Below are 13,158 nucleotides of genomic sequence, written 5' to 3'. Positions count from 1 at the left end.
AGCTAATTAATAGGAGCAAGTATCAAATGTAACAGAATGACTCTGCTATGCTAACCATGCGGGCAGATACTGGTGTCAGCGAGCAAACAGAATAGGCTAGACTCGAGGCCCCGGGGTCATTTCATCATGGGTGTGTAAACACCGAATGAACGACACCGCCGTCCCTCTCTGTTCTCGCTGCTCTTGTTTATGTCACACTCACAGCAGGCCAAGTGGAAATATCAACAGAAAAGGATAACAACATACAAATATTCACTAATCAGTTGCGTTAAAGGCCCGAGAAAGACTTTATTAGAACGTGCTTTATTTTGTGTAAGAGTGTAAATAGACTCAGTAAAGCCCAGAAGAATGGTTCCAGGTGTCTGGACTTGGCAATATTAACTCTTGCTGTACACTGCCTACACGAGGGCGGGCGCAGAAAAAAACATGAAGGCATAGAAGAGGAAAACTGTTTGTGTCTTTTCACAGTGGAGTCAAACCTTCAGGCAAAACGTCCGTGATTTATCTGTGATTTATTGAAGCATTTATGACCGATGTTTTACAAATTGTGACACTCCAAATATACAAGCAGCAGTATGGACAATGTACTTGGGAATTATAGAAAATATCCAGGGTATTGCTATCAAATCGTCATGGAACTAACACTGTAGTTACTTACTGTAGAATAGGCACTGTGCTAAGACTGGTGTGTGTCTAAAGCATCAGTAACATTTAAAAATCTTCATGGTAACAATTATGTACAAGGACTCCCCAAAGCAAAAATATTAATTTAATATCACAAACATATTTATTCTTCTTTGAAGAAAACTGTAGGTTTGGGTTCGCTCCTGATAACAAGCCCTCGTCTGTCCCACAGTTCTGTTAGATCTGTTTGGTTCCCTGGTGTGTGTGGTTGTGTGTGTCCGCGTTTTACAGTTTGAGCTTGGCCTCTTTGGCCTCCATGGCTCCGGTGGCGACCTGGGCGCGCTCTGACAGCATGGCTGCTTGCTCAGCTGGTCCCTGTGACTGGGCATTCTTCAGCAGGAAGTGGCTGATGAAAAGCTTCAAGCCCTCCCGCAGCATTCCTAGCTTGGGAATTCCTGAAATCCTGGTGGATGGGAGACAATGAGGGACATTGATTTGAGATGTTCACACAGTGGAGAGGAGTGATTTAACAAGACGTGGGCTACTTGAGGTTAACATTCCCTAACAGGTAAAATAAACTTTTTAAGCCATGCTAGCAGCGTGGCTCCATTTTGGTCTCTTCACCAAACTGAAATATGTCAATGGATGGATCGCCATTAAACTTTGCACAGACATTTATGGTTCTGACAGGATGATATGTCAGATATGTTGGTTTATAACTAAATACATAACCTCTAAGTATGTACTGCATATTGCCTACTACACTAACAGTTAAGTATGCCATTACCAGCAGACAGTTGAAATATACTCGAGTAAGGTGTCTTCTCTGCATCACATGACTGTATCGATCATGACATTACCTGGCTAAGCTACTGTTGAATGAAAACTGTTAATTCCAAATGTAAATCAACATAACCTGTTCCACTTTATTTAACAGTTTCTAGTATTATTTTAAGGCAAATTATTATTATTAAATATTTTAATGTGAATTAAATTATTAAATATTAAATTATTCCTCTTAACTGTATAGGCATTTAGGTGTGTTAGGTTACTGTTGTGTAAACAGTATTGACGGCATTGCATTTTGGGACGGTTGTCCAGGAAGCTCACATCTCATACTAAGAAATTCTTGCTCATCTAGTGAACAAACAGGCGTTTCTCGTCACAAACATAATACATTTTTACGTCATACTTAGTATGAATAGTATGTTAGTATGGGATTTCGAGCACAGCCTTATAGGTTTGTTTTTCAGTGTGTCTTAGGACGCATTCACACTGGTGCTATTTGGTCCTTTGGTCCGCTTTAAACAAACCCCGGCCCACTTCCACAGATAGTTTGGTTCGTTTGGAGTTGTGTGAACGCTAATTCGAACTCTGGTGCGGACCAAACGAGCAAACCCTGGTCCACTTCCACAGATAGTTTGGTTCGTTTGGAGTTGTGTGAACGCTAATTCGAACTCTGGTGCAGACCAAACGAGCAAACCCTGGTCCACTTGAAAACTGGGGGTCTCCGTTCACTTGCAAGTGAACCCTGGTGCAGTTCACTTACAGTGGGAAATGCAAACGGACTATCCAGTGAACCAAAGAAAGGAAGTGAACCAAAGAGAAGAAGTGATGTAGAGCACAGTGCATTTTAGGTAGAAAAAAAAACCAAAGCCAGCTGTGCAAACCATGAGAAGCAGAGATAAAAAAAAGAAATAGTTGGAAAATGTCTCGTGGGCAGACGTGGAGTAGTGAGGAGGTGCAGGCGCTTACTGATATATGGTCAGAGGACAATGTATCACAGTCGTGCTACGCACAATGAATTTCTGTTTTCGGTCCTGGCCAATCGATGAGCCGGGTTTTCTTCTTCCTCATGCTTTTTTTCTTCCTGGTAAGTGTTCGTCTCGGGCAATACCGCCCCCAAACGAGCAGCTGTTGTAACTACGTGATATTGTCCAGGTGGTTTGGTCCGCTTTAAAAAGTCAGTGTGAAAGCGAACCGAACCAAATGAAGGTGTGAAATTTTTCAAGTCCCCCGGACTATCCTGGTGTGAATGTGCCCTTATTTTGAATTAATTTACATGTTTAAATCTTCAAAACTCTAAGAACTGAGTATATGAACAAAGAAGCTCACCTTCCAAATATGCTGACTAGGTCCTCAGGCTCAAGGTCCTTGAGCAGTTTGGTGAGCACCTGACGCAAGAAGCGCACTGTGGACTTATCTAGTTCTCCAAACTCTATTACCTACACAGAAAAACACAGAGGTGACCGTGATGAATATGTTTTAAGATTTAATATAGTTTAAAATGCAGTGAAAGCTTCAACCAGCATGTAATGCATCACTTACTTTGAGTATGGAGAGTGAGAGACACTTCTTCTGAAGGAAGTGGGTAACCAGCTGGACCAGGTTGTTAAAGGTGCTGCTGGGAAGGTTGGACAGCTCCCTGAACTTGTCCCATAGGTTGAACTGGAAAGTCATCTTAGAGAACACAAAACATTAAATTAAAAGACTGTACAACTGCAGTAACGATTTCCAAAAACAAGAGGGCTAACAACAGACACGGGCTTCTCTGCACAAGTAATCCTCTCATCCAGATCCAGTTTACATGTGAAAAGCAAACATTCCCACCAGCTCTGGTCCGAGCTCTTTGATGAAGGACAATGGTCATCAGTCTCTGATACGGACCCGCGGCCTACCTGGCAGCAAAGTAGGAAGTGTGGTCTCACCCCCATTGTTTGCAGTCACACTTTGAGTCAAATAATATCAGGAGGTGAGAGGTGCGAGAGGCTCCCACACTGCAGAGGTGAACTACAGGCCACACACAGGTCACACACAGTTTAAGAGAGTGTGTGGGCACACACATCAAACAGGTAAAGCTCTTTATATTTTCTCATGATGAAATGAACGGTAAACTGGCTTCATTGATTGGAGTGAGGTATAATTTTCCACCCAACCTTTAGAGTGCAAATAATCCATTTTCAAATAAGTACCAGAGAGAGTGTACAGCTGGTCATTTGCACTCTTGCACTTTTAGATCAACTGACTTTTTATTTGACTTCATTTTTTATGTATTCTGCCTTCATATGATCAAATGTGTTTTAGTATCATTATGTCATGGTTTTAGTCTGTTTGCTATTGTTTTCACTGTGAATTTTATGGTGTCTTTATGTCTGAAGCACTGTCCCTAATGAATTTTTCCTTGCGTGGGATAATAAAGTAGATCGGACTCTGAGGCTGGTGCTGCGTGCAAACCGAATTCATGACGGGAAAAATAAGTCGGGGTTTTTTTCTCAATTAAAAACATAGTGTCCTCGGAACTGATGTCAAACTGCCAAAAACAAACCGACAAGCTGCAGCAGTGAAACTTGTTGTTTGTCAGGCTATATGGTAGTCTACAAAAACAAAGAGAGTGAGTCATAGCTGCTGGTGAAGGCAGGAAGCGCGTGCCACGGGGGAAATTCCTGTCACCCTTTCAGGGAATTCATCATGTCACGTAATGGCCAGGTAGTAAAACAGCTGTAGTGTATTTTGACACTGTCAGCAAAATTTAGTAAATAGTAAAGCTTACCATTTCATTACTTCATATTCATGTAAAAATACATATATGTCAACTATCTGCATGAGAAATAAACAAAAAGAAAAAATCATCCACCAGTAGAGATCAACTTGACCCAGATAGCCTTGATCACTATAAGAAGTTTCCACTGTGATTTGATATGAGAATCAACGTATGCACAAGGGGAAGAAATACACATTATTAATATTATAGTTGGTTTTTTTTTACTTTTTGCAATAAAATTATGACTAATGAAATGACAATTAATCGATTCTTCAACTGACAGAAAAACAATTTGCGACTATCAATGATTATTTGCTGAAGTAAAATTTTCAAACAAAAACCTGGCCCGTTCCAATCACAAAACTGGGAGGGTTTGCTGCTTTTCTTTGCCTTATGTGATGAAAAAAGAACACGTTTAGGTTTTGGAGCGTTTGTCAGACAAACAAGCAATTTAAAATCATCACCTGAGGCTTTAGGAAATCGTATATTTTATTAACCAACATAAGATTCAGCATATTAACGCACTTATAAAATCTACAGCGACAAATTTAGGCATCACTTTTGATTCTCTGTGGACCTTGAACCATATGTCAATAATCTCGTTAAATCCTGCTACTTCCACCCAAGAAATATTATCAAAATCAAATCAGTTTTGTCTTTTTCTGACCTAGAAAAGCTAATTGATGCTTTTGTATTCTCGTGCCTCGACTACTGTAATGCATTGTTTACGTGCCTCAGTAAATCTTCAGTAGCTCTGCTTCAACTAGTGCAGAATGCTGCAGTTCGTATTTTAACTGGGACAAATCGTAGGTCACACATCACCCCCAATTCTCGCCTCCCTCCACTGGTTGCCAGTTAACTTCAGAATTGATTTTAAGATTCTTTTAATAACTTTTAAAGGTTTAGCGCCGAGTTATATATGAGCTTCTGACTACCTTTGCGCCAAGGTGTGACCTGAGATCCTCAAGCCTACCCTCGATAGTCGTCCCTGGGTCAAGGCTGGTAACTAGAGGTGACTGACCAGGGTTTTGTCATCAAGACCCAGAGGCTCTGGAATTCTCTGCCTGAGGAGATCAGGCTGGCTAGCACATTACCTGTTTTTAAATCATTGCTTAAAAGATACTTTTCTAGGAAAGCTTTACCTTTTAATGCCTGATGTGTACGTTTGTTATTTGTAACTTTTGTGTTTTATTTCCTGTGTATTGTTTTGTTGTCGTATTTCTATGCGCTTTGTAAAGCACTTTGTAATGTTGTTTAGATAAGTGCTATACGAATAAATATTGTTATATTTTGTATATATATTAAAATCATTGTTGGTACTGATCTTGCAAATTAGTTCGAAAGAATTAATAAGAGGGCTCTTTCTTACTATACATTTTTCCTAATTTACTGCCCTCAAGGTAACAATTTCATGTGTTAACTTATGAAATAATTGTTTAGAAGAAAGACTATTAATTGCATGTACTAATCTGACTGTAGTTGTGTTGTAAGCCTGTTTTATGGAACAAGGTTCAGTTTATTTGATGATGACGTGGTTGATAAAATCCAGGGCTCACACACCTTTTTAAAACATAAAAACTATGCCAAAAAGGACATTTTAAACACTTTTAAAAGGAGCTATATGTAAGAAATCTAAAGCAAATAGTCGTAAAATCCTCCTAATATGTCACAGAGACTAAGGAATAATGTTCATATAACATACTGATCTCACCGACAACAATAGTACAGCCAGAATATTCGCATTTAAAAAAATATTTTATGGTCTGCAAATCATGTTTATGTTTTGAATTTGTGTTTTGGCCTGTTGCGCCACCCACTGTCGTCTACCAGTCACGCAGTTACGACTGAGCTACAGCAGCACGGCAAGCAGCATTAGCAGTGTCCCGGTACATAGCATTAGCAGTCTCCTCAGCTGTATCCCGGCAGCAGCGTTAGGAGCAGAGAAGCTGGACTTGCTCGAACGGTCCGCTGGAAAACCGAAGATCAAGGACGGGAAAACCGAAGATCAAGGACGCAACGCGGCCCTGCCACGGCAGCCGCCCGTGGGCAAACAAATCAGTCTCCAGCGTGCCGCTGTCTAGCAACCTCGAATCTGTAGGGGAGGGGGGGCAGACACGACTCGCAGCAGTATTTTGAATTTGAGTGCAGTAACTGTTTTGTCCACATTCTTACATACAGCGCCTTTAAAGCTAAATTCCGTCAAATTCGAGGACTCAAAATTGCAAGTTTGATTACTTTTACAACACTTCGAATTTTTATAATGAGAACTTGCAGGCTCAAGAACTTTCAATAACCCATGTCTACTTTCAAGAATAGTTTTACTTTTTATTCTCAGTTGTCAGTCTGCGTGGGTTTTTATCAGTTAGAGTACCTGGAAGCGGCGATCTTGGGAGCAGAATTTCTCTCCCAGCACGGCGTAATAGGCGTTGAAGCTTTTCTCCTGCAGACAGCAGTCCATCAGAACATGAACAATCTCCCTCTCCTGCTTGTCCTTCAGGCCCATCCTTCACACAGAGCAAATAAAAGGCGTTAAAACATCACCCTTACAGCTGGGCTGCTTTAAAATAAAACACGGCATCTAATATTTCTGTCTTTCAATCTTTGGTAAACCAACTTAACATAAAGGCACGCAGCAGAGGTGAGTGATAACACACCTGAGCAGTTTCTCGAAGGCATCCAGGTAATCTTCGCTGGTCATAATCACACAGAAGATGTTTCTCCTGACCTCGGTGTTCATCCTCTGCTTCCTGGCCAGCTCTAAGACTTTGGCACTGAACTGAAACAAATGAAAAAATGACAATAGTTTCGTGAGACATTAGTAAACAGCTCTGACTAGATCTGCTCGGGCTGCACAATTAATAAAAATATGATCAAAAGTGAAATATGATCAAATGCAATATCCAAATTTTCATTGCTTATTTCCTATTTCATTTATGTTTCTCTTATTTAACCTTGTTTTATTTATTATTTAGTAACTCTTCACCCCATAAGATGTGCATTATTAATTTTCCTCGACTAAACAAGGTCAGGGTGGGGTCAATTTATAAGCCCTCCTCTGGTTTCCGACCTCATCTGCATATTCTCTAACCCACTTTCTATAAAGAGTGATTTGTACTGAATCTATAATTTGTTCCTTTTATATGTGCACATAAACAAACAATAAACTAACAACATAGCATTATAAATGAAGCACGGTGGTGTTAGAGAGACACCCCAGCCTACAAATCACATTCCAGACATAAGGGAACATGCTCATTTGGTACAGAACCGGCAAACACATCCTTATTATTCTTTCTTTTTTTTCCAGTGAAAGTGTAATGCAAAAATGACTCACTAAAATTGTGACTTATATTGTATTCTCTTTCAAAAGGATAACAATATGACTGTTATTTTGCAGACTGCGCAGACCTAGAGCTGAGTGTCAGTTTACTTTTTTGACGCTTGTGCTGATATGATGCCTGAGTTTTTGTACCAATATTAAAACAACACTGACTGCTGACATTGAAAAATATATCTGCAACAGTACCAGAACTTACTAAAAGTGTAAATAAATTAGTTCAAATTCAGCTAAATTTTGATCTATGTGTGCATGAGGAATAATTAAACAAGATTGTGAATCTGTACAAGGAACTTTTTTATACTTAGTGCAGGTGCTATATCTAGTTGGTACCAAAAAGTACTGAGGTTTGATACTCAGCCTGAATACTGACCAATTAGTACTGACCAAAAATGGAAATACTGTCTGTCTTCTAAACAATTAAAATATACCGTGGCCTACTGACACTGTACTAACACATGTAATTCACATAATGATGGTGATGGATGACTGATGTTCGGTGACAAAACATTTACTTTAATTTCAAATCAATGTTGGGGAAAAAAATCAAATTTGAAGATAACATAAAAATAAACGAGTTAATTCAGAAATAAAATAAACCAAATACAACCCTGCAGATGCTAGACATGCTGCAACACAGAGTAATACACACAGTATCTGCTTACTGCAACACGGCATGGCTGAAACCTTCCACATCAAAACACGCCTTCCTCCAACGCAGATCTATACTGAGATGACTACTGTATTCTTGTTATGGGTGGTTTCAGTGCTCTACCTGTCCCTCAGCAGTATTCTGTTTTGAGGTTGTGTTTCCTTGCTCGCCGATCATGGGCGCTCCGCTCCACGAGGAGCCGACGATCCACCAGCGGCCCACTTGCTCTGCTGCCAGGAGGTTATCCAGAGAGACCCTCAGTTTCACGTCGCTGCCTCCCGCACTGCGCTGGATCTGAAGACCACATTTACACATTGTTAGCCATGTGTTCACTTAGCAGGCAAACACTAGTTGTAAAATATTAAAGGACACCACATTCACAGTCCTGAAGTGGAAAACTGTTGAGACAGCCACTCTGCTGGTCATGCTGAAACACTTTGGGTCTGTAAAGGTGGAACTCTGGGGCCACCTGGTGGTACAAGTGGACGCTACTACAGCAATAACTATGTAGAAAGAACACAGTAACCCTTTTCAGTATGAGTGCCTATAGGCTATACATAACAAAAAAAAATCAATATTGGTTTTCACTAATGTGGAGAAATTAGGATATGTCAAACAAAAAATCTGGTCATGTTGTGAAAATCACCCACCAGAGTCCTCTGCAACTTCCTCAGTCTCTCCACAGGCTCAGGATCGTAGCCTGGGATCTTCCTCATATCATTGTTCTTCAAAGCCAGCATAGTTTCCAGCATGAAACGCACCTGAGAACATTCATGCATATAAACTGTTAGGTAAGCTTCCAACTGCAATACAAGTCAATGCAGACGCCAGAAGACTTTAGGTAAAAGTAAAAGGTAATTTTGTTTGCCTTACCCTGGTCTGATCCTGGAACTTTGACCCCACGTCGCCGGCCTTGCGCTGGCCTTCAGAGATGAGCTCCTTGAGAGCCAAAGCGTCGTCCTTCCTCAGCAAGAAGCCGACATTCCTCAGAACCAACAAAACTAGCTCAATGTCCTTCTCCGTAAAGGCTCCGACAAACAGTTTGAGGATATCGAAGATGAGGACAGAATGCACCACCTGGAAGTTGTACATGTGACCGACGATGGCGACCAGGTTGTCACATTCCTTGCTTTCAGTTGGATTTTTGTAGACCTCGTCAAACTTCCGCACGACTGCCTCCAGAAAATGGGCTCCCACCTGGAAAATGATCAAAGGGGAATATTAAAGACGTGGGATTTCTGTATGTTAATATCTGTGGACGATGACAGATAAATAATGGTCCAATATAACAGCATCACTCCTTTAATAATCTCTCAAACTGTGTCGAAAGGCAACTGTTGACTGTGGCGGATTTTATTGATGATTCTGTTTATGGTCATTTACAGGATGGAGAGTCAATACAACCGACAGATAACAATCCAATTACACCTTGAGCAAAGGAAACCAAGGTGTTAGACATCACTTTCCTATTCATTAAAAGAGCATTAGCTTACAGTAGAGATGTGTGAAAGCAGCTTATCTCTTTCAGGAAGAACAAGCCTGCAATGAATAATTTAAAATCTGATGTCAGTTCTCATGTCAGTGGTTTTGTTTTCTCACACGCATGCAGGGCGGCAAAATCAAAGTCTACTCGCTTCCTACTGTCTCTCTTATCAGTGGATGAGACAGTGAACTGAGGGCCCCTGATGGAAATCCCCCCAGAAAATAAAACCTGTTAAATTAAGCTCCATCCGAGCAAGAATTAAATAAGGTGTGTTTACTTCCAACCCGACGGCGTGATGGAGGACGCTGACAAGCAGGACGTGCTCCATCAGGAGTCTGTCAGGCATCAGGGACGGGGTGACGCAGGCTGCCAGCAGCACCTCCGTTAGGGTATCATTCATGTCCTTCCTGCTGCAGCTCATGTACAGCTCCTCCAGCTGACCACTGATGGACGCCATGTTGGGCTCACTCAGCCTGAAGAAGTCAGAAAATTATCACACTCACAACATTGACCTGCAAGAATCCATTCAATGTATATCTTACATCTGCAAAAATCCTTTAATATTTGAAGCGTAAGTTCTCCTCTAATAATGTAGCAAGACTAAGAACGTTAGTTTGTGTCTTGTTGTTAGTTGCAGGACAATCTCCTCCTCAAATCTTCTGTTTGCATTTGCGCAGCAGTGATTTCTTATTTGTCAACTCATCGATTAGTAAATCAAAAGAAATTAATTGCAAACAATTTTGATAATCGACTAACTGTTTATCAAGCAAAAATGCCAAACACTCACTGGTTTCAGCTTCCCAAATGTGAGGGAGGATCTGTTTCATTTTTCTGTCTTATATTATGGTGAAATTAATATCTTTGGGTTTTGGATTGTTTGGCAAATAAAACCAGCAATTTTAAGAAGCTGCCTTGGGCTTCTGGGAAATTGTGATGAGCATTTTTATTTATTTGGCATATTACAGACAAAACAATTGATAAGAAGACAAAAACAACTTGATGATAAAAAAAAAAGTCTATAGCTTTAGCTACAATATGTCTGTGTAAATCCTGATTAGAGATCTACAAACATGCTCCACATCTTGCTGCAAATCACCTGTGAATATTAGAAAGAAGGACCCAGCTGAGCATCTACGGGCAATGGCAACTTTTTCACAGTCCTGGAAACTAGTGCTAGTTATCTCTAAGATGAAGGTAGACTTGCAGATTTTATCTAAAGGGATGGACAGAGCACCCTGAAACATAGTAATAGTCTATTGACTGGAAATATATATATATATATATTATATATATATATATATATATATATATATATGTGTACACACACACACACACACACACACACACATATATATATATAGATTATGGGTTTTTTTTCCAACTGGAGTTACGTAGCTTTGCTCTAACAATCCTGTGAAATTAAAAACAAACAAACAAACAAACATTTTTTATGTCATTCCCTTGATTTCATGAGTATATTTACTGTAATGGATATACACATGTTTGCATTATATGCCAAAAACATGCATGTCAGTACCAAAGTCCTACCCCCTTTCTTTCTGCTAAGTGTGGAAAAGAAAATCCCGATTAAATGAGTGGAGAAACATAACAAATAAATATGCTTCCACACAGGTAGATGGTGCAATTAAGCAATTTACATTCAGTCATGTTCTGTGGCATGTATGAAGATTAATCGTGTCCAGATCTTGACAAAAAAAAAAGCAGCTCTCGTGGCCCAACACCTTACTGAGTCAGTTTTTTTTCTTTAATTTGTTGCCTGTCTGTACATATGTCCTAATGTGTAAGATACATCAGCAGATAACTTCTTACACTTAGCAGAAAGAAAGGGGGTAGGACTTTGATACTGACATGATATCTATGTTTTTGGCATATAATGCAAAATTGTGTAAATCCAATACAGTAAATTTACTCATGAAATCAAGGGAATGACACAGATTTTTTTTTAATTTCATGTTAAAAACAACATCTATCACAAGCTACTATTCATTCCAGCAAGCCCCTGAGTATATTACCTTGAGCAGTGGTTTGTTTTATTGCTTATGAATACAGCATCTGATTTTGTGAAAAGGAGAATGTGCTCTGTCTGTGCTGTGGTGAGACGGTTACCTGTTCACCAGGCCTTTTACGTTCCTCTTCAGTTTTTCTAGCTCAGCTTTGCGTTTATCATCTCCAATGCCTCGCAAGTGAGGTGGCACATACTTGCCTGCTGCAGCGTTGACCTGGACATTGAAAGATGTAACGTGCATCTAGATCCATTGGACAGCATATGAGGTGTCACTGGTAATGAAATAACAAAAGACATAATAAAACTCACAGTTTCTGACTTTGAGCCTGATGTGTCTGCTTCCTCTTCTTCTGGTTCCTCTTCATTTTCATTGTCTGAGTCAGCTGCATCACTTTCAACCTGCTCATCCTCCATTTCCTCCTCCTCCTCATCAATCATTTCATCATCATCGTCGTCGCCATCATCCACCTCATTTTCATCGTCAATTGAACCCATATCTTCATCACTGTCTTCATTCTCCATCTCATCCTCCGCTTCTTCATCCTCATCTGACAGCTGAGAGTCATTCTCATCAAGCTTTTCAAAGTTATCCTTGGCCATGTCCATGTCATCATCATCATCATACATCCCCACAGTCGATGAGCCAGAGTCAAGCATACCCAGGATGTAATCCAGTCCATCAGCCACAAAGGACTGAGGGAGACTCTTCTTGTTTTTCCTCTTGTTTAATCCCAGGTACCGCTCTAACTTCTTTATTTCTCTGTCTTCCTGCTCATTTGCCTCCAAAAGTGCCATTTTTCTTGATTCCTGAAGCTTGTTGATTTTCTTGCCTTTTTTGGAGGATGCTGGTGTTTTGGAGCTGTCTGATTTCTTAGTAGGAGCATCACTGGGCTGTGCTTGTGACACTTCTTTCTTTGCTTTCTCCTTTTTCTTCTTCTTCTTCTTCTGCTGCTGCTGCTGGGGCTGTTCCTCAGCTGATATCCCCGAGGTTTCACCATCATTATGGGGCAAACTGAGGGTCTTTTTACCCTCATAATGACTTTTCATTTTGGCTTTTTTCAGTTTTCGCTTCTGTTTGCGCAGCTCCTTTCTGCTTTTCTTTTTCACAAACCTCAAACCATGGTCATTGTCCCTTTCTTCAGTGCCACTTTTGCTTTTAATGAACTCATCCACTGCCACCATGTACTTCTGTAACACAGCATTTCCCTTCGTCTTCTTCTTCTTGCTGTTCTGCTTCCATTTCCCTTTCATCTCTACAACTTAAACTCAACCGGCTAAAGTAGCCGCTAGCTATAGCCGCTCAGGTTAGCTAACAATCTAACGTTACTGAACTACAGACGCTTTAAAACACAAGGCATACGTTTAACAGAGGCTGAAACTCGTTCCTATTTTAAACACTTAAATATCTTTAAAACGGCACATGTTTCTCCATGAGGACAGTTTTGTTTGTTGACCCGCGAGCATGCGACCATTTACTTCCGGGGTCACGCTACAG

At 40.3% G+C, this 13,158-nt stretch overlaps 1 protein-coding gene across 1 annotated transcript; it reads right to left on the bottom strand.

Moving 5' to 3' along the window:
- Window positions 1–495: 495 nt before the first annotated feature.
- Window positions 496–13,133, bottom strand: nom1 (nucleolar protein with MIF4G domain 1). The gene is made up of 11 exons (XM_050056213.1): window positions 11,973–13,133; window positions 11,765–11,877; window positions 9,915–10,110; window positions 9,028–9,351; window positions 8,805–8,915; window positions 8,278–8,448; window positions 6,820–6,941; window positions 6,537–6,669; window positions 2,953–3,084; window positions 2,740–2,849; window positions 496–1,087 (listed from the first exon to the last, which is right to left on the bottom strand). The coding sequence occupies exons 1-11, from the start codon at window positions 12,912–12,914 to the stop codon at window positions 910–912; spliced, it is 2,532 nt and encodes an 843-aa protein (XP_049912170.1). The 5' UTR covers window positions 12,915–13,133; the 3' UTR covers window positions 496–909.
- Between the last annotated feature and the right edge of the window lie 25 nt (window positions 13,134–13,158).

This window comes from Epinephelus moara, chromosome 11 (assembly GCF_006386435.1).
Source record: "Epinephelus moara isolate mb chromosome 11, YSFRI_EMoa_1.0, whole genome shotgun sequence".
NCBI classification, from domain to species: Eukaryota; Metazoa; Chordata; class Actinopteri; order Perciformes; family Serranidae; genus Epinephelus; species Epinephelus moara.
Note: the sequence above shows the minus strand (reverse complement) of the source record. Positions and strands in the feature narration are given on the sequence as shown.

Bases quoted from the DNA above. Each gene is read 5' to 3' on its own strand.
- nom1 (XM_050056213.1), bottom strand. From the start codon at position 12,914: ATGAAAGGGAAATGGAAGCAGAACAGCAAGAAGAAGAAGACGAAGGGA. The intron at 3,085-6,536 runs GTACTCTAACTG...GTGTTCTCTAAG, and splicing joins CCCAAGATCGCCGCTTCCAG to ATGACTTTCCAGTTCAACCT. The intron at 1,088-2,739 runs GTGAGCTTCTTT...CCCATCCACCAG, and splicing joins CTAGTCAGCATATTTGGAAG to GATTTCAGGAATTCCCAAGC.